This window comes from Haliotis cracherodii, unplaced genomic scaffold (assembly GCF_022045235.1).
Source record: "Haliotis cracherodii isolate W230 unplaced genomic scaffold, xgHalCrac1.p SCAF_3, whole genome shotgun sequence".
NCBI lineage: Eukaryota > Metazoa > Mollusca > Gastropoda > Lepetellida > Haliotidae > Haliotis > Haliotis cracherodii.
In genome coordinates this window covers 53,161,039-53,182,903 of record NW_027266286.1, presented here as the reverse complement: position 1 = coordinate 53,182,903, position 21,865 = coordinate 53,161,039, and the positions used below count along the sequence as shown (strand labels likewise).

The 21,865-nt window shown below is 41.3% G+C and overlaps 1 protein-coding gene across 1 annotated transcript in view; it reads left to right on the top strand.

Moving 5' to 3' along the window:
• Positions 1-21,865, top strand: part of LOC139473769 (uncharacterized) — a 109,441-nt gene that overhangs the window by 3,845 nt on the left and 83,731 nt on the right. Inside the window, exons 4-22 of the mRNA XM_071256521.1 lie at positions 146-350; positions 720-899; positions 1,030-1,232; positions 1,803-2,012; positions 3,665-3,792; positions 4,478-4,702; positions 7,920-8,053; positions 8,187-8,323; positions 10,018-10,138; positions 11,086-11,390; positions 11,618-11,877; positions 13,146-13,300; positions 14,178-14,303; positions 16,733-16,847; positions 17,995-18,283; positions 18,827-18,939; positions 19,412-19,516; positions 19,927-20,219; positions 20,876-21,051. Of these exons, the coding sequence (XP_071112622.1) occupies positions 146-350; positions 720-899; positions 1,030-1,232; positions 1,803-2,012; positions 3,665-3,792; positions 4,478-4,702; positions 7,920-8,053; positions 8,187-8,323; positions 10,018-10,138; positions 11,086-11,390; positions 11,618-11,877; positions 13,146-13,300; positions 14,178-14,303; positions 16,733-16,847; positions 17,995-18,283; positions 18,827-18,939; positions 19,412-19,516; positions 19,927-20,219; positions 20,876-21,051 (3,480 nt within the window). The remainder of the gene's footprint in view (positions 1-145; positions 351-719; positions 900-1,029; positions 1,233-1,802; positions 2,013-3,664; positions 3,793-4,477; positions 4,703-7,919; positions 8,054-8,186; positions 8,324-10,017; positions 10,139-11,085; positions 11,391-11,617; positions 11,878-13,145; positions 13,301-14,177; positions 14,304-16,732; positions 16,848-17,994; positions 18,284-18,826; positions 18,940-19,411; positions 19,517-19,926; positions 20,220-20,875; positions 21,052-21,865) is intronic.

Genomic DNA, 21,865 nt, shown 5'->3' with positions numbered 1-21,865 from the left:
CTAGCACTATAAATCGGCATCAGTCCAGACTAGTACAAGCAGCCACACGCACATGTGTATGCAAGTCACTATATAAGTGCAATAATGTTAAACTCCATTTCACCTGACCTGTTAATCTTGTTACACATGGCTTTATCCCTTGCAGTATCACAGACGCAATGAATGACACCAAGGACAAAGTAAAATACCTCGACTCCTTGCGCCGCTACTTTGATCAGCTCTACACTGAAGCCACCCCCCATTCCATAATGAACTCTGCCATACCAGGGCTGACCAATGGCATCAAACAGATGGACTCCATCTCCAGATACTATGGGAGGACAGGCTTTCTTGGTGTCATTCTCACAAAGGTAATTGTAGCATGATCAAAGTTTGGATGTTCATTTATTTACATGATCCTATCTAAATCCATACACATACCATGTTAATATGATCCTATTGAAAACCATCTTCCCGAGGCAAGGGAGTCAACAGACTAAAAAGGTCGAGTTCCCACCCTTGCTGAACTAGGCTGGATTTATGGAACTGAAGTATTTGCTGGAGTGAGCCAGAGAAAACAAACATAGTAAAAAAGTTGAAATATGAAAGAAATAATTAAGTTTGTTTGGCCTTATAAAGAAATATTAGTACATTATTAGCAGAAATAGGAAAAGAGCTTAATAGCAATGTCTCTTGTTTTTTATTGTTTTGATCAGTATGTTGTTTTGTATTATTCTCAGGTGACAAACCAACTTGTCCTGGCCTGTAAGGAACACATCAAGGGCTGCACCATCAACATGCTGGACGATACTGATGACCTGTGGCGTCGAGTGACCGATGAGGTCCAGCAGAGAGACACACTGCCCACTACAGACCCCCAGCAGAGGCTTCTCCGTAGTCAGGTGGAGTCCAAACTCAGGGTGAGTTCAAGCTGCTGATGGGGTTGGAAGCATCTCAGTATCAAGGCTGTGTTGTCTAGACTTGTTTCAAGCACTTCAGCCTCCGGATATGGGGATACATAAATATCATCTAAATCTGCTTATTCTGTAGGGTCCCCGTGGCAAGAGCAAAGAGCTGAAGGACATCGGTGTGCAGGACAGCAGCCTGTTTGGACGTCTCCGTGCCTGCTTGATGCTGCAGAGTTTTTATAGAGAGGCTTTCCGCTCATTGCGCGACTCACTCGGAACTACCAACAACCTCTCTCACTTCTCATCTGTCAGTAGTTTCGCTCAAGTCACAAGTCTTGTGGCCAGGTAAGCATGACACTTCGGACAGGGCTTGTCTTGAGAGATAAATAATAGGCTGAAATCCTGGTGAATTTGGCATTTGACCCTTTCTTTGGTCTTCAAAGGTGCCGGACAAAGATTGTGGACAATGGACATAGTCAATAATGTCGTAATCATTTATTGCTGAGATCAGAAATGAGGGGCTAGCAGCATAATTATTGTGTTTGGAAGAATAGCAAGTGTGTTTAGGAGATGCTTTATAAGATAGTGGTCAGTGATAATGCCCTTGTAATGTTAAAACAATTTGGAAATTTGCACTAGTCTGCAGGAATTTGTACTAGCCCCGGGCTAGCAGGCTAGTGTTAAGTTCAAACCCTGGGTTAGTGTTAGTCTTGGAAATACAGGTATATCCTTCATTCAAATTGTTTAAGATAGGGGCCATCAGCAACTGGTAGTATTTCATAGTGTGTTAATCTGGCCAGTGAATATCCTGTGAGTGTATCAGGGAGTTCTGGCTCATATCCCATCTTTATATCACTTTCTGTTAACTGTATAATCAAAGCAGAGGAAAATTAATCCTTTGACTTCTGTATTCAGAACCAAACCATCTGCCACAAGTGGTCTGTCTCGACTGGGTGGTGGTCCGAGCTACTCCCCCTCCAAGAGAACTGTCTCTCTGCTGAGCGACCACCTCAGTCATGGCGTGCCCCTTGCGGATGAGGATGCCATCATGTGCCACATGGACAACTTCTGCAGCAGGATCAGGCAGTTTGTTGACGTCGTCAACACCATGTCACAGTTCACAAAGTAAGGACAGTTATGTTGCAGAATTTCTGTTTGGTTGGACTTGGATTTTAACACCTTTGACTCTAATTATACTGATCAAAAGAGGTAGAAGAACACATGATTCTTTTCATACGACTATAGTGGGCTGGTGGGTATTACAACAAACAGATTTCCAATTGTTGGTGTACTTTAACTTGTTTGAGTAGTTTATTACGGGGTCCTCCTGAACAATGTTTTGTTTTGTTTGTTTGTTGTTTAACGCCACTCAGCAATATTCCAGCTATATGACGGTGGTCTGTAAATAATTGAGTCTGGACCAGACAGTCCAGTGATTGACATCATGAGTATCAATCCACGCAATAGGGATACGATGACATGCATCAACCTTGTCAGCGAGCCTGACCACCTGATCCCGTTAGTCGCCTCTTACGACAAGCATAGTCGCCTTTTACTGCAAGCATTGGTTGCTGAAGACCTATTCTACCCCGGATCTTCATGGGTCTTGTACAATGTAATTATGGCAACTTGTCTCTTGTGACTCTCGTTCTTCATGATTAACCTACATAAGTCATATCACTCGAATAGCATAACAGGGATGGAAATAACCCAGAATGTTTACTGGGCAGAATGGTGATAACATATAAAGCAAAATGTTTGAATTTCTACTAGCCCTTACTGGTCCGAGTTAGCGCTATTTTCCGTCCCTAGACTAAGTGAGTTGTCTCTGATGGACTAGAGTAGGGGTGTCAATTATTGGAACTTTTTGTATCGAGATAGCGACTGTTATGTATCATGATATATTGACTGAGAAGTATCATGATATGTCACGATATTAACTGATGATAAGATTAAATATATAGTGTGTATATAATATGAAACTAATTATGTGGACCTGCAATAAAACTTAATATGAATTCGGCTTTACTGTTTAGAATCATGGTAATCTTAACAAATGGAAATGTTTATGTGAATATTAATTAGTATCGATCAATATTCATAAATTGGTATTGATACAGTATTGACATAAAAAGGTTACCAATATATCTATATATATATTGAGAGACATGATGACATCCTAGCCTAGAAGGTTGATGGAAGCAGAAGCTTTCACATTGACTTGACAGCATGTGCAGTGTATAGTACCGTATTCGACATAATAAGCGCCCCGCTCTAATGAGCACCCACGGCTACATTTTCTGAGATATTGGCTAGTGAACAATCCCAATTAGCACCCCTTCCGATTGATCAATTAACACAAGACTTATTTATTCGCGTATAATATGCACTCGTGTGGTATATGCACTCTTAAATATGGGCATTTAATTCTGGAAAATTATATCTGTCGTACATAAACATTTCAGGCTGTCAGCATAAACCACGAAATTTATTTTTCAACTCAAAATACTCTTTTACCAAAATAATTTTCAAATAAGAGCCCCCTATTTCTAATTTTGAGAGAGCCCTAGGTCGCTTATTATGTCGAATACGGTATTCGATAACACTAAATGTACTAAAAATCATGCTGAGCCAAGTTCAGGCTGGTGGACTCACATCAGTTTGGCACAGGCTGTAAAATAACTAGGTTTGGGGATAAGGGAATCAGTCCCTGTAAGTTTTGACTAGTCTTGTACTAACAGTCAAGTGGTCATGTCTAACCCTGGTGTTCGGTTCAGGATGATGAAAACAGTGACTGGTGTGCCCCGCCCGAGGAAGGAAGACCTGGTGATGGAGGATGAAGTTGAGGATGAAAGATTCAAGTACAAGAAAGTTCGACAAGAACTGGCACTCAGTACACTTCAAGGTCAGTTTTGGCACTATGAGAATGATATATTGCTCTATGAAACTGTTGATGGCTTATTTGTGGATATTTTGACATTGCAATATTACTCCCTAAGGTTTTGAGGGTCACAAAGATCTTCAGCTATTGTCTGGTAATTTAAGCAGTGTGGATAATGGCGACATTATGATGATGACTGCAGGGAAGCATTTGTCACCTGCATACGTTTTTGGATGGGTTTCGTGCCTAATAAATAGGAACACAACTGACAGCTACAGTCAAATTGATGCAGTATAGACAAAGGATTATTTGAAACAAAGTTATTCATATCCTTCATTGTTTTAAATATTTCTTGCCATAAAACTGTCGCTCACCTGAATATTTTCATGTTTGCAAAATTAAGTTTATATTTTAGCTAAAAACTAAAATAATCCAATAAAGACACCAAAGACATCCTGTTTATCATTTCATGACCCTCAACTCATGTCTGTCTCTTTTGGATTTTTTTAGTTATTAGCTCATATAAACTTAATTTTGCAAACATGAAAGTATGTACAGGTGAGCAACAGAGTTTTATGGCAGAAAATATTTGAAAATCTAGACTGAGACTTAAGGTTTGAGGTTATGATCATGCAGAGTGGGATTATCATTCAGAGATCTTATTTGAGTTCTATCGGACCATCAATATTTTGTTTTCTCCCATGTGCAGCAGTGGATCCCGATGATGCAGCTGCCAAACTGACCATTCAAGTCCCGTCACCCGACCGTGGTCATCTGGGCATCATTGCAGAGGATGAGGAAGATGATGAAGAGGAGGAGGTGGATGTGAAGGAGAAAGAGGAAGAGAAGGGGACTCCCGGACATGTGGCAGATGAGATATTTGATGTGGTCAATACTAGGCTCGGGCTTTCAGGAGATGAACTCACTGTGCTCAGTAAGTAGCTCTGTATAACCAACAGGTTCTGATGCCAGGTTTACCTCATGGGGATTCCACGTTGGAACTGGTCCACTGGAACTTAGACTGGTCGTAACAGGTGACCAAATGGATCGGGTGATCAGGCTCGGTGATTTGGTTGATTGTGCGTGATCAAGGGCTGGGACGGGTAACTCGGGTACCCTGGTCGGTTGGGTACTGAGTAGGACCCAGGTACCAAAAAGACTACCCGGACCCATAGTTAGCCTCGGATTATATTGTTAAATGGCAAAAATTATCTAGAACTATATGGTTACACTATAAGTGATAAATGTTCACATTTCATTCTGACACATTCCTGCTGACTTTATATCAGGGGTCCGGAAACCGTCATATGCACCGGACATGTACGATTGGGAATCTCAAATGTCCGGTTTAAAATATTGCTTACCGGACATTTTAAAAAGTATTGTCCGGACATTCTTAAATTTTGACCGGACATGATCAACAGTTAGGACGGAGCAGTTTCTGTCTGCAGTTGCAAAACAATGAAGATGAACAACACTGACAAGCTTTGTTTGTTTTGATTGCTGTAAATACATCGTACCTACATGATAGTCCAATCGGTCAATCACTGTAATAGGCAATAAACTGAGTTGACACTGATTAATCGAGGATTAATTACTGAGAACATCTTGTTAATTTGAGTGAAAGGTGTTTACAACTGTACGTAAATACCTTGCATCATCGATGTACCTCATTATCCTCACAATGCTACGATACGTAACCTCAGACAAGTAGCGAAAGCGTGATGATAGCCAGTCAACCGATGCAGATCAGTCGAGCGGATCTGCCAAACCCTCAAAATCTGGACGATCATTTTGTAAGTCATGGCTCACGACTTTCACTTGGTTGACATACAATGAGGATTTGCAGATTTTATTGTTTTCAGTAGCTAGTCGTATATTGAATTTTGGTTGACCGCCATTTTGCTTTCTCGGACGATCGATATCAATTTTTTTTATGGTCAATAATTAAGTACAGATGAAAAAAAGTATTCAAATAACTATTGCTATCAACGATATTTTAGTATTTGTGATTAAATTATCTGTCTTGTTTTAAAAAAAATCTTTTGTTAAAAAAAACCCCTTTTCCCGTGAGGTCACGTGATAACCAAATATGGGATAATAGTCTCGATCCAAATGTTACAACGCGTACACTTGAGCACTCTCCTACCCAGAGTTCCATGCGGCCGGCAGCTAGCTAGCATAGTACCTCTGCCACAGGCCAGCGCCATGTGACGATTCGTCACATCTTTCACAGTCCGTTCAAGATATTGCATATGCTTTTCATCCGTTTCACGTTTGCCAAGTCTACACATTTTCATAAACAAATGTCAAAGAATGGTTAACTTTCATTGAGAAAGTATGCAAATACGTAAAAATCTACTTGTTTTTGCGTAGTTATCCTATGTTTACATTGGTTGTACGGCTCCACGTGCTGTCATCGAAGCCCAACGGAGAGCTAGCGACACGGTCACTTTGATGCATAAATATATATTGTCATGCAACTCACTGTCGCAGTTGTAGTAGCATATCTATATAGTTATGCAAAACAATATGTAAAGCGCCCCCAAATACTTGCATTATTCCGTTCTATACTGATTTCTGAAAAAGCGCGTTTGTTTACAAACAAGAGAAAAGTCCGGTCACGTGATAAGCAAATTAGCCTGTGGCAGTGGTGTAATGCTGAGTCACCACTGCGACGGAGTGTGACACTTGAGGAGACTCATGAATATAACTCATGAATATTAATTAGACCGTTCGCTACGTTAACAGATCGTTATTATAATAGAAACAAACGTATGTTTTCCATGTATATCTAAAATGATATTATTTGTTATTAATTGTCCGGTGAATTAAACAATTTAAATTGAAACAATTCATAATTCATCATATTATGAATACGTAAACTTGTACTGTGTGAAAAGTCGTACTAAAATACGCTATTTGAAGGGGGCGTGGCCTAAATGCAAATGTCCGATTGGGATTTTAAATTTTCCGGACCTCTGCTTTATATGATTGCATAACGATAAAAACATCACTCAACTTCAGTGTATGCATGACCAGATCGGTTTATACGTGTATCTAAATGTATTTTGACAGGAGTACAGTTAAACTATTCCCAATCGGACATCTCTTGAGACCTACAGCGGGTACCCGGGTAGGGTCGGCTAATAGGGGGTAGGGTACCTGGGTAGCAAATGTGGACTGGACCCAGCCATAGTGTCATCGTACCCTAACAGTATGGATCGTTGCTCACAATATCGCTCACTGGGTTGTCTGGTTCAGACTTGATTATTGCCATCATGATATAGCTGGAGTATTGCTAAGTGTGTGGCATTCAACAACAAACAAACATGATACCAGTCAGTGAGTGGAATAAGCGACTGCTTTAGGCATGTGGCAGGTAGATCGTCTGTCAGGCCTGTAGTTTCAAATTTGTATGGGTCCTTAAGGCTTACAGTAGTTTTACGTGCAGATTTATTCGTCACAATGACCTCCATTTGTTTTAAATGAGGGCCTGAAGAGTTAAGTCTGTGCTCAGAGACAACACCTCTGTGCTTGAAAGTCTGACAAACCCTCTATAGTAGGTTTTATCAGGTGAACATAGCCAGCCAGCGTTGAGGCTTAAGAATTCTTGGTTTGAGTGAGTTCTGCATTCAGAGCAGCATAACTGTGTCTGGAAAATGAATATGAATGGCTACTACTGAATGGAAATAATAAATGTCATGCTATGACATGTATGTTGTTGTGGATACAGCAATAGAAACTAACAGTTTTAGTCCATTAGTCCTAATGATAATATATAGCCAAACCCTTAAAAAGGGCAACATTTTTACTTGTCCTTATGGTACCTTAATTATTGGGCAGCTTGGCACAGACTACTAGTGCCAATTTCTTACGGTGGGGTATATTTCATGCTTCTGATTACCAGGGCATCTGCATCCAAAATGGTTTTCCTTTGTAAAGATCAACATTTCCGAATTGAGGTCGTTAAAAAATGAATCCATGTCATTTTAGAGAGCTGATGTCTGATTGCATCCTTCATTTAGATTGGGCAGTCAAATTTCACGTGACCTCCTTTGGAGGGTTTGATCTTCACATAGAGATGTATTGTATAAGAGGAAAAGATTTCCCTTCTCTATGTCCAGTGTTTAACTTCTCCTGTATTTCAGGACAATACTACCCAGAGGATGAGGAGGACGAAGGACCAAGTATAGCTTACATTGTAGAGGAGAACCTGGAGAAGATGAGGACAGCCATGAGTGAAAATGTCACCACAAAGACCATGTTAGATGTGGAGTCCAAGGTCAGTTTCAACAACTTCTTCACTTACAGTGGTCTGACTTTCACTTCAAAGCAAATCTTACCATACATTAAAAGTGTTTAAACTTAATATTTGAAAGTAATTTGCACTAGCTGATGGTATGTGTGTTCTGCAGGACAAGGACAAGTTTGAGGACCACTACTCCAGGTTCCAGGACATTGTCAAGGACCTGGAGAGCTTCTTGGCAGCATACCTTCATGCTGTGTTCATGAGGAAGATGAAGACACAGCAGGGGCTGGATGTCATCACAAGGTGGGCCTCCACAATACATACACCAGTATTGATTGACATATCAGGGACCCCATAGGGTTCTGGCTTAGAAGTAACCCTCTTGTAACGTATGCTTTCCTAAGGCTGGTTGTCATTAGGGCTCGGATGAGTCAAAATGTACACCCTGGGTAACTGACACCCTAATACCTGGGCACATACTATAGGTCTCAAGAGTTTGGTACAAAATGTCTGAATGGGTACTATTTTACAACAGCCATGGCAAAAACTATTTAAATGCATGTATGAAACGAGCTTATCATGCATACACTGTAGATGATAGGCCTGTTATCCTTACTCAAACAAGTAAAATTCAGAATAAATTCTTGCATATTCAGAAAGAATTGCAAACATAAGCGACTTGTAGTGTAAGCGTGGAATTTTGCTGATAATCTCATTAAACAATATATCACGTGACTAACCATGGGTCTGGCTAGTCGTGTGGGTACCTGGGTCCTACTCAGGACCCACCTGACCTGAGTACCTGAGTTACCCCTACCTACCCTGCTGGTCATGCTTGGTGATGTGGTTGTTTGCACGCATGGTACCCAAGTACCCAAGGTATCCGTCCCGGCCCTACTGGTCATGCTTGGTGATCTGGTTGTTTGCACGCATGGTACCCAAGTACCCGAGGTATCCGTCCCGGCCCTACTGGTCATGCTTGGTGATGTGGTTGTTTGCATGTCATGGTACCCAAGTACCCGAGGTATCCGTCCCGGCCCTACTGGTCATGTTTGGTGATGTGGTTGTTTGCATGTCATGGTACCCGAGTACTCGAGGTATCCATTCCAGCCCTACTGGTCATGCTTGGTGATGCAGTTGTTTGCATGTCATGGTACCCAAGTACCTGAGGTATCCGTCCCAGCCCTACTGGTCGTACTTGGTGATGTGGTTGTTTGCATGTCATGATACCTCATGGTGGGGATCATTGTTCATAATATCATCAGACACTGGTCTGTTCAGTTTATCTGGTCAAGGCACAATAATTTACAATTTATGTTGCTGGGATATTGCCGAGTGTGACATTAAACTCTGAAAAAACATAAATGATATCAAGTACAACAAAATCCTCTCTTGGTCTAGGTAGCCCAGTGGTTGCTTTAATTTTTAAGTGTGAGGTGTTTGAAAGCCAGATGAACTCTCATGGTCGGCCTGCACAATTCCCACACTTGTAATGCATGTGACATGCACAACTTTCGACTCGGCGCCATCATTGTCTGATGCACTGTGATGTAACTGAAGAGTTTAAAGGCAGCTTTAAACATGGCTTACTATCCCTTTCAAATATGTCTTGTGGTCATGGCCTTCCTCCCTTGCAGTATCACAGATGCTCACCAATTTGTTTAAAGTATCCTCTTTACTTTCCTGGCAAACAATTTTTGTATTTGTTTTGAACATCAAGGAAAAATATGCATGTCTTCATGGTGTTTGTCAGTGTATGCAGTCTGTACCAAGAACTTACGGGTCTACTAGCCCGAACCTCTCACTTGACATCAATTTCAGTAGATCTTAGTGTTAATGTATGAACTTTTATAAGCAATACTTACTAGACCAAAAGAAGTTTTACAAGACTCTGACTTCTGACTAGCGGCTAAAGTCACACACTGTTTGTTGTATTGATAACTAGCATGCTTGTGTTAGCCTGTATTGTGACCCAGTGAACTGTTTGTCTGCCACAGATTCTGGCCAGTTCAGAGCCGATCTGGAGTCCGAGGGGTGATCGCCGAGAAGTTTGTGGAGATCTTCAACTGGTATGAAACAGATCTGGAGGAAGTACACAAGATATATGAAAACAACAAGGCATGTTTCTTAACAAGTGTATTTTTAGTTTCATGTTGTCTATGTTAAAATACCTTAATGATTTTCAACATGAATCTGAAGTAGATATGTCAGTGTTTGAAATAAGCGTCGGCCCGTAGGTCCGTGGCAGGGAGATCTCATATCGGGCCCATAGTTTCAAATCTGTATGGGTCCCTATTGCCTGCAGTAAATTGACGTGTCAATTTTTGTTTTGCTATAAGCAGCTGCCTAATTTGTAAATGAGGACCTGAAGAGTTGAGTCAGGGCCTGCAGCTTCTAAAGTTTGTGGGTCCTGATGGCAGCCTGGTAATTTATTGGATTTCAAAAACTGAATACCGGATATTATCCTTTTTGACCATCAGTGCTGATTATATAATTATGTAGGACAGGCCCTGTGATCTCAGGATGGAACTTCCTGTGAAGAGATGTGTCCCTTCACAATGGCAGCATCCACTGGTCATATATTTTAATATGCCTTGAATATGATCCTTGGCCTGTCAGTGCTGTATTTGTGATTCTGTGTTTCACTAAATGGAAAGCATCTATAACCTAAACGTCTTTGGACTTTCCTCTAATATTAAGCTAATTTGCTGTGATATGACTGAAGGCTCTCAACAGTGACCCTTCCATGTGCCTTTTACTATTGTTGGGGCCAGGAGGATTTGTCATGTTCGGATGACTCTTGTTTTAGGATAACTTACATCAGTCATTATTACAGATGCTATCAACCACTGGTTTGATAGACTTTTTGATAGAATATTTTTAGGTATAATGATTTGACCGAAATATTTGCTGACTGAGTCATTAAACAATCACTCACCCAATGACTCATTCACTGACTCAAGTGGTCAGATCCTTCTTATGAAGCCCCTTGTTTTATTAAGTCCTGCTGTTTTGTCCTAAAGACCATTCAACTCAATATAAAACTATAAATACTTCTTGTCCAGAACCACCCCCAGACTGTCCGCAACGCTCCGCCATCTGCTGGCGCCATCTACTGGTCACGGCAGCTGCTTAAGCGGATAGAGGACCCCATGAAGGTGTTCCGAGACAACAAGTCGGTGTCTCAGCTATCAGACTTTGGGCGCATTGTGAGGATCTACAACCGACTGGCCACTGCCCTGGTCACATTTGAGAGTCTGTGGTTCACCCAGTGGAAGAACCAGATTGACCAGGCCCGGGCTGGCCTACGGGCCACTCTGTTTGTACATCACCCCATTAATGGAGAAATTGTTGTCAATGCAGATGAAAAGTGAGTACTATTTTGAAACCCTCTTGAAATGATGGTTTGAACTTTGTCAATATTATTGTACATGTCTTGATGAAACAATCACCCATCATTATTACTTCATTTTCAGTTGAATTTAGGGTTATCATACAAACTATTATTAGCTGAGCTTAGAGTGAACAGAATGTTACCTGACTTGGACTTTGGGCTAGTGGGTAATTTTGATGTTAATGTGACACTGCTTGTTGCAGAGTTCTGGAGCTGATCCATGAGGCCAAGTGGCTGACTCGGCTGGGCATCCAGATCCCGGAGTCCGCCCACAGCATTATGCAGCAGGAGGGCAGGTTCAAGAGCTACAAGAGTCACCTGGAGCTGGTGCTGGCCGACTACCGAGCTGTGTGCAGCTCCATCCCCGACTCCCTCCGCCAGCTGTTTGTGCCACACATGGAGCACGTGAAGCAGCAGCTGCAGCCGGGACTCAGCACCCTTGCGTGGAACAGCATGAACATCGGTAAGGAGAACACATGTTGAAGAGTTTCTGTAGGTTCATGGTAGGGCTGGGACGGGTAACTCGGGTACTCGGGTCGGGTGGGTCCTGAGTAAGACCCGGGTACCCACAGGACTACCTGGACCCGTGGTTTGTTACGTGATATATTGTTTAATGACAAAAACTCACTATAGCTCAGTGGTTATACTACAAGTCGCTAATGTTCGCATTTCTTTCTGATGATGCACACATTCCTTTTGACTTGTATATGTGTGAGTAATGACAAAGCTTCAGTCAACTTCAGTGAACGCATGATCTGATTGTTTGATATATGTATCTAAATAGTTTTAGCCAGGGCTGCGGTAAAACAATTACCAATCAGACAATTTCTTCCCAACTCTTGAGACTTAGGTTCAGGTCATAGGGGGTCGGGTACCCGGGTAGTATATTTGGACTCGTCCCAGCCCTAGTGCATGGCCCTGTTCCACACAGCCGTCTTATGATCCACACACCATGTGGCAATACCTACATTCTTGTGGACTTACCGTTTGATGGGTTATGATTGATAATTGGTGCAAATAAATATGCCAGTTTTGGAAATCCATTCAGTGCCGAACAAACTGATGATGTTCACATTGTATTTAGTGTTGGTAGAATGGAGATAAACATTCTGCGTGATTTATTATGTACGTTCAGGGTCCTGTTCCTCAACGCGATCTTAGGACAACGACTATCATATGTTTTGTTTTTAGAGTATGTGAGTTAAGATAGATGTAGCATTAAGATCACTTTGTGGAACAAGGTACAGGGTAACTGTTTTTCTAGTGTTGTAGGGTCGATCGGGTAGCCTAGTGGTTAAAACGTTCGCTCGTTACGCTGAAAACCCGGGTTCGATTCCCGACATGGGTACAATGTGTGAAGCCCATTTCTGGTGTCCCCCGCCTTGATATTGCTGGAATATTGCTAAAAGCGGCGTAAAACCATACTCACTCACTCACTCTAGTGTTGTACGTTCCATTGGTGTTGGTGATGTGTATTTTGGCATACCACAGCTTATGCAGCAATTGCTATGTTCTTGTGGACTGACCCTTTGATGGATTATGATTGATGCAAATAAATATACCAAGTATGGAAAGCGCAACCAGTGCCCAACAAATGATGTTTATAACCTACTGGTTGTGGAATAGGAGATATTGATAGTACAGAACAGTGACACATTGAAGGCACTGGCATCCATGATTTAGTTTGACAACAGTTCTGTCTCTATTCAAACATGCTCTGATCTGTTCCAGATGCGTTCCTGCACCAGATCCATGCTGCAACCCTGAAACTGAAGACCTTGGGTGAGAAGGTCAATGACTTGATGGACACAAAGGTCACCGGTATCATCAGCACCATCAATGACTTCTACCTGTTTGACGTGGACATGGCCTTCTCAAGGACATGGGTCAGTTCCCATTTCTACTTTCAGATAATTCCAATGAAATACTCAGTCTCTCACGGCAGACATGAGCTGACTCAGTAGGGGAGGGTTAGCTTGTATTTTCTTGCTCTTTCCAGAGACAATAGGATCACTGACTTGCAAGTCTATGTTAAGGTTCTGAAACATGAACGTTGAAAGATACTACTAATATTAATGAATAGAGTAGAAATCTTGTGTGCCAAAGCTTTGGTAGTTCCCCCAAGTATCTGTGCATCATGAGTGGTCCAGTATCAATATGACCGTCCGGGAAGCAGGGTTCTGGATGAAGGGGGTTCAGGGTAAAAGGGTTTCAAGTTACAACATGTATCGTTTAAGCCTTTTTTGTTCTGTATGTTTCAGCCCTATTCATTCTGTATGTTTCAGCCCGATTCATTCTGTATGTTTCAGCCCTATTTATTCTGTATGTTCAGCCCAATTTGTTCAGTATGTTTCAGCCCTGTATCTTCTGAATGTTCAGCCCTATTCATTCTGTATGTTTCAGCCCTATTCATTCTGTATATTTCAGCCCTATTCATTCTGTATGTGTCAGCCCTATTCATTCTGTATGTTTCAGCCCTATTCATTCTGTATGTTTCAGCCCTATTCATTCTGTATATTTCAGCCCTATTCATTCTGTATGTGTCAGCCCTATTCATTCTGTATGTTTCAGCCCTATTCATTCTGTATGTTTCAGCCCTATTCATTCTGTATGTTTCAGCCCTATTCATTCTGTATGTGTCAGCCCTATTCATTCTGTATGTTTCAGCCCTATTCATTCTGTATGTTTCAGCCCTATTCATTCTGTATGTTTCAGCCCTATTCATTCTGTATGTTTCAGCCCTATTCATTCTGTATGTTTCAGCCACCGGAAGAGTTCCGCAGTGCCATGCTAGACAGTATTGATGAGCGGTCCCAGCAGCTCCAGAGCTACGTGTCCACTGTGTTGGAGGGCCTGCAGAATGTAGCCAACCTTCTCACAACACGCAAGGTGAAGGTCAGCTAAGTGCATTGGTGATGGAGACATATGTTAATATTGGGGTCAAAGGTCATAATATCATGTTTGGTAGAGGTTTGTTTTCAGTTCATTACTGTTTTATGGTCACATTTTTCATATTGTTGGATATGGTGAATGTATGAAAGTGTTTTTGGCTTGAAAGTTTTGCGATGTCATGGATGGATGATGTACTGAGCATGTTGTACTGGTGGTGAATGTGAAGAATTATGCTTTTGACATATATACTGTACCAAAAAGTTAAGGATATGTTTCAGGATATTTTTATAAAAATTGAGAGCTCAGTCTTCTCTTAAAAAAATTATCCCCAAAATATTTTTGATCCTTATGTTTTTTTGTTCAGTATTTAATACCCATTTGAAGCCTAGGGCGTTTGTAGGGAAGTAGGTTCTAGCCTGTAGAATAATGTTGAAAAATATTATTTGATCTCTTGCATCTAATTGTTTACAGTTGAAATGGGAGACCTTTGTCAACCCGAGAGAGAATGTTTTTTTGCTTTTAAAAGTACATTACTGAGGCACATTAATATTAGTTTCTTTCAAGCAAATACTATTTGTCGTATGCTGCATGTAGGTATTTGTAGTACTTTTGGCTTATGTTTTCGTTTATCTTTGAAATATTGGGGTATTGTGACCAATTAAGATTAAAGAAAAATATTATAGTTTCAAAATGCCAGATATGATAATTACCGAGTTATTGGTATGAAGGTAAGTACAATATCGAATGTAATGAAACAGCCATTGGAACCCAAAGTGTTTATTCTTTCAGGAATATAGTTTAAATTTGAGAACCATTGCCCTGGCCAAGGCGGCCATCCAGTCCAAACTTCGGACATTGAGAGCTAAGGCAGTCGACAAGAACTTGCATAAGACTGTAGGAAGCGTTTGTGTGTTCACGGTTTTACTAACAAAGCAGTTTGTGTGTGTGATGTTCATGTTCAGTTATTGAGAGGCATGTTGATAATCATTTATCATAATAGTAATGTGCATATTTATGATCCCCCAAATCCACCCCTAAAGCATTGTCAAGAGCTGTATTATTACCTCTGTTTAAAGGAGAAGTGTGCACATGATTTTCATTCTCAGCTCCCTGGAGAGTATACAACTGTATGATTATGTAAATTAAATAGAGATGTCACAATGTACATGCCTCACACATTAATATAAAATGTCCTACTTGAGTCACAATACGATTTGCATTATTGTAATACTTAAGTTTTTCTGAAATTAAAGTGTAACATTTACAGTAGAACAAAAAAGGTCTTTATCCTACCTTGACCATTAATGTTTTAATCTCCAGATCAACAGGGGCGGTCGGGTAGCCTAGTGGTTAAAGCGTACACTCGTCAAACCGAAGACCATGGTTCGATTCCCGACATGGGTACAATGTGTGAAGCCCATTTCTGGTGTCCCCCGCCATGATATTGCTGGAATATTGCTAAAAGCGGCGTAAAAACATACTCACTCGCTCGCTCCAGATCAACATGTCTCTCAAGGATTCATGAAATGGTCTGTGTCTGTCTGTCTTCATCATTTGTCATCATGGCTGTCACTGGTGATTAACTGTTACTTGTATTGTCATGAGTCTCATTAATGGGTCCCAAAACTATTTTGTTTTTAATTATTAACCTGTATTTTTTGTCCTTACATGTTTTGTTGAGTGATTAACAAACAAGTGGTGTACACATGTGGTCCTTGAGTAAATGGTGGCACGGGTTGCCCAGTTGTCTAAGGTGCTTCAGTTTACTATGCAGAGTTGTGTCCCTTGGGCACGCCAGAAACCTATGATTGTGGGTTCGAATGCCGGGTTCTCCCCAATTATGTTTTCAGGTTTGTCAGCGCCATATCTGGTTTCACTAAAGTGGTAAACGTCTGAGACTTGCAACATGTCGGTCTTTCCTCCCACATTAACCTGACACGCCGTGATATAACTGGAACACTGTTCAAAGGGGTGTTAAACACAACTCTCTCACTCACACATTCAATCACTCACTAACCTTATTTAAATATTTCACTACAACTTCAAAAATGAAACATGTCAAATATGACATATGGATTTCCATATCTGAATCAACTTCATATGTATGAATATTTGTTGAAAGAATTGGGTAACAGGAATTGAATTGAAACGCTTATGTACTTTCTGATCTGACAAAGAATGATGAACACAAAATATTAATCCTTCATGTAAAATGATACATTTGAATTCATGTTCACTTTCAAAATAACTCGATCTCTGGAATTGATAACTGCTATGTTTTATGTTGTGTGACATGAATGAGCATGATAAAAATAGTCATTTTGTGCTGTGGCACTGATTGTGTTCTCTGTGTGAGCATCAGTTGCAAGCTGTGGGATTCAGTGCTTGACCAAGCTGAGTGCATGATGCATCTGTTCTGTGTGCAGTCTGACCACAAATCGGTCAAGGAAAGGAAGCTGACCTTGATGGTGGACGATGGTGAGGTGCAGAGAGAGAAACAGAAGGCCATGGAGGAGGAGGCTCTAGTCATAGAACTTATAGGTAGGAGGCTCCAGTCATAGAACTTAAAGGTAGAAGGCTCCATTCATAGAATTTATAGGTAGGAGGCTCCAGTCATAGTACTTTAAGGTAGGAGGCTCCAGTCATAGTACTTATAGGTAGGAGGCTCCAGTCATAGAACTTATAGGTAGGAGGCTCCAGTCACAGAAGTTATAGATAGGAGGCTCCAGTCATAGTACTTTAAGGTAGGAGGCTCCAGTCATAGTACTTATAGGTAGGAGGCTCCAGTCATAGAACTTATAGGTAGGAGGCTCCAGTCACAGAAGTTATAGATGGGAGGCTCCAGTCAGAGAACTTATAGGTAGGAGGCTCCAGTCATAGAACTTATAGGTAGGAGGCTCCAGTCACAGAACTTATAGGTAGGAGGCTCCAGTCATAGAACTTATAGGTAGGAGGCTCCAGTCACAGAACTTTAGGTAGGAGGCTCCAGTCATATACACTTTCCCATGCTTGTCGTGAGTACTGACTAATATGAGTATTTGGTGTTCACAATGTCAGTGGCCAGTGATGGTGTGCCATTGTACCCCAAGGGTGTAAATCATTGCTGGGTAAATATGCGAGTCTTGACCAACCAGTGGTTGACAGCATCAGCAACAATCTATGTTGTTAGGGCTTGATGGCACTCAGTCAGTCATGTCCTGCACATTGTAACCCTCTCATCTTCATCTGACTTATCAAGACAATCTTGAAGTATTCTTATTAGCTGTTACTTTTCACTCCAAGAATTGATTGGTTTCATGCAAAACATTTGAGGATCAATGTTGTTATCTTGTAGAACTATGAACAAGTGAGATAGTTCTATGAATATGGCAAATTCTTTATTACAATGAATTTGACCTATCGGTGTAGATACTAACACCATTATCAAGCAAGTGATGTGATAATTGTGTCAGTATAAATACCGAACTGTGTAGAACAATGTCTCTTGTTCAGCACGCCAACTTCTAAATGCCACTTAAACAAGTTATGTAGAACTATGCTTTTGGCTAAAACAAATTAAAAACATTGGGAGTATAATAATGGTGATAGTATCTGTTTTTCTTATTGGAAGACTCACTAAATAACCATAGCTACTTCTGTAGACAAACTTTTGTGATGATTGTTCCTGACACACACTCTCGTCCTCCAGGTTACTACAGAGACAAGGTGTTCAGGTCTGTCCTCACAGCCACAAGTAAATCTCTGGCCATGTTGGCCGAGGCATCAGGTTGCACTGGAGAAGTAGTGCGGGCCCTGTCCCCCATGTCCCAGTACTCCAGTGATGGGGGACGGAGTCCCTCCCCCAGGATGCACAGTGGTCATCACACACCCAGGAGCCGAGCACTGTCTGCTGCCTCTGACCGGCCCATCACCACTATGTCCATGCTGTCTAATATGTCCTGGAGTGGAGAATCAGCCAGTGACATCACACATCTACAGTAAGATTTCTCTTGTGTTGGTCCAACTTTCCCTTACATTTTACAAGCATAAACAGCATTGTCAACTGGCATTATTCCTATCCTCCCAACCATAATTCATAAAGGCTAAGGTATCCCTTGGACTAGTAGACACGACTAATATGTGAAGGTTTTCTTCTCTCTCAATATAGTGAGTATGGTTTATGCTGATTTTAGCAATATTCCGACTAATGAGATCGGGTGGTCAGGCTCGCTTACATCGTATCCCAAATGCGTGGATGTATGCTCATGATATCAATCACTGGATTGTTTGGTCCAGACTCGATTATTTACAGACCGCTATCATATAGCTGGAATATTGCTGAGTGCGGCGTTAAACAACAAACAATATTGTCGTACCTTGCCTTTTGTGTTGGTCATCAGTGAAGCTACGTTCAAATGTCTAACTTGTTTCGACTGTATTCACAATAGAATTTCTTATGTGTGGTTTGTGTGCATCAAGTCTAACTATGCGTAATGAATGTTATGAAGTAAAGAGACTACTGTCATGGTGATGTGTTGCAGATTCCAGGTTCTGATCAAGTTCAGTATCCCCAACATCATCGTGGAGCCCACACTGGACGTGGTGCAGAAGGCCATCCAGGACGTGTCATCGGCCATCACAGAGGCCAACAGTGGTCAGTGGAGCAGTGTTCTGGACTAGCGGGACTGGGTGGTCAGGCTCACTGATGTGGTTGATTCACGTCAGTTGTGTGGATCGATGCTCATGATGTCAATCTCTGGATTATCTGGTCCAAACTTGATTATCTGCAGACCGCTGTCATATAGCTTGAATATTGCTGAATATGGCGTTAAACAACATGAAACAAAACATAGGGGTCACACAGAGTGGTTGCACTTAGGGTGTACTTTGAGTGACATTCCAGACAATCAGTGTTTTACCACATTATCTAGACAGTAGTTAATAATAGGCATGTATTAATTGTTCATTTAGATGGAAATCAAGACAGTACTGTTGTTAAAAGTAGACCTCTGTAAATGCCTCTCCTCTTGATTTTGTCCTTGTAATACATCAATAGAAGACTGAAGGTGTAAGTAACATTGGAACTGTATTGGGGTCTGGACATAACTGATGCCCTGTGTTTCCAGACATCGCGTGGCTGTGTACGACATCGGAAGAGTCCTTCTACAACATGGTGATGGGGGATGAGATCATCCAGGACCTACAGGCTCAGCTCTCCAACGTCATCGATGGTGGGTAGTATCTCCTTAAAGATCTGCAGAATAGAGCCGCCAGTTTTGTTCAAGTCTAATACTACTGATTTCAGTTATGTACTTTTAAAGCTAAGCTGATAATAGTATATGGATATAAGGAAATCTTCCAAAGACATGTAGGACAACTCAAGGCTATAGACTCAAATGTTCTTGTATAACACCTAAGAAAATGTAGTTACAATAAACTACGTTTATAACAAACATGCATATAACGAACTGACCAATGTAACAGACTTATATTTTAGTCGCGGCTATTTGTTGTATATATCTGTTTATATGCTTATAACGAACTACGGTTATTACGAACTAAAATTAGTGGTGCCTTTGAGTTTGTTATAACCGTAGGTTACTGTATGGGATGCTCATCATAATCTGATCTTTTCTTCCAGAGATGCAGACCCAGATCAACAAACACCTGTTCCACTTCAGCTATTACAACTTCCTGTGGAAAGACGACATGCATGGCAACTTCAACGAGTTCATCTCTGCTGACCCCGGCATGTTGGCCATCAAGAGGGAGGTGGAGAGGTTCCTGTATGTTGAGAAAAAGGTCCTGGGGATCCCCAACAGTCTGCCTATAGGGCCAATCTGTCTACATACAGATCCCATCAAGGATGCGTTACATGGGTTTGCCATGGCTTGGAAGACAAAGTTTGCTTCTGTGTTGCATGAAGAGGCCAAGGTATGCTTGATTAAAGACATGTAATTTCTGTCACATTTTGTCAACAATTCTATGAGGAATCAAATAGCCTGTTTGGATTCCGGTGTAGAATAGGGCCTCAGCAACCTATGCTGGTGATAAGAGGGTGGATCTGATGGTCTGACCCAGTGACTTGGTTGATAACCTCTCATTGTAACCCTGCGGTGTGGGATGTCAGTTATAGCATCAGTCACTTGATTATTGGCAGGCCACACAGTCATACAGCTGAAATATTGCTCAGTAATGCTTTAAACAACAAACTAAAATCAGCAAACTATGAAACTCCTTGCAGCATGCATTTGAAAATATACAACAGACAGAGAGGGTGTCGAAGAGCTTGCATAACCAGTGGGAGAGATATATATTATTTGAAGAACTGAGTGTCATTTGTGAAAATAACATCCTCACTGAGACTCAGATTCTCGAAATCCAAAAAGTAATAAACTTTGTTTTGTAAATACAGCTGTAATCTTTTCAAAATGAACATTCTTCATTTGACCTGCAGATACTTTTCACACTGTCTGATTTTTTTCTATTGACATTTTGCTTACTTGTAATGAATCGTGATGATCATGAAAGGATCCATAACATGTTTTTGAGATTCCTGGTTGCGCTAAGTGAGGGTATTTGTGATTCAGAAAAAGCTGGATGCAGCTGTGAGTTACCGCCTGAACGTGAAGGGTAGGCTGGAGAATCATGTGCAGAGTCTGGACCAGCTCAACAGTGCCCTCGTTCTCCTGGAGGAGCTGCGTGACATGGAGAACAAGATCGATGGCATCTACCTCCCCATAGAGACCATGTATGCCAAACTAAGGTAGGCTCTTACACTTACTGGGCAAACACTTCAGGCAGATTGGGCTGTGTCCCTGTAGTGAGGCTACACAGAGATGTGATGTAGGGACTGATGAAATTAGGGCTTGGCCACATGGGTAAATCTTTACACCGTCCTTTTTTTAATCTTTCTCTTGGGGCATGGGCCCTGAGTTGTGCCGAGATCCACTGATTGTTTGTTTATCACCAGATTGGCCCTGGTGGTGATTTTTTGCCTGTCAGCATCATAATCGTGGGTTTCACCAATTGACCTGTGCAGGGATAATTCTAGGGTGGTGCTTTTAGCCCCTAAATGTGAAAAAAGGCCCACATTTTCAAATACAATGGGGCGTTTTACATTGTGCTGTATGGAATATTTGAAATTTGCACATAAGGGGCCTTTGTCAGAACATAAGTGAACCCTGCCTGTGTCATTTTGAGATGTCCTCCCATTTTAGTGAGTGAGTGAGCTATTAGCAATATTCCAGCAATATCACTGCGGGGGACACCAGAATTGGGCTTCACTCATTATACCCATGTTGGGAATCGAACCCGGGTCTTTGGTGTGATGAGTGAACGCTTTAACCACTAGGCTACCCGACCACCTCTCCTCCCATTTTAAACTACAGAACATGATATAACTGAAATACTGTTTTGAGCAGGGCCACTCACTGTATATTTGTGTATATAATGCTACTTTGTTGAAGCACCATGTGTTCATTAGAATTGTTACTGTGATGGGCATTTTGTGACAATCAGTAATCATGGTCATTGTTATTTCAAGAAAATTGTCTTGAACACATGTATATGATACCATA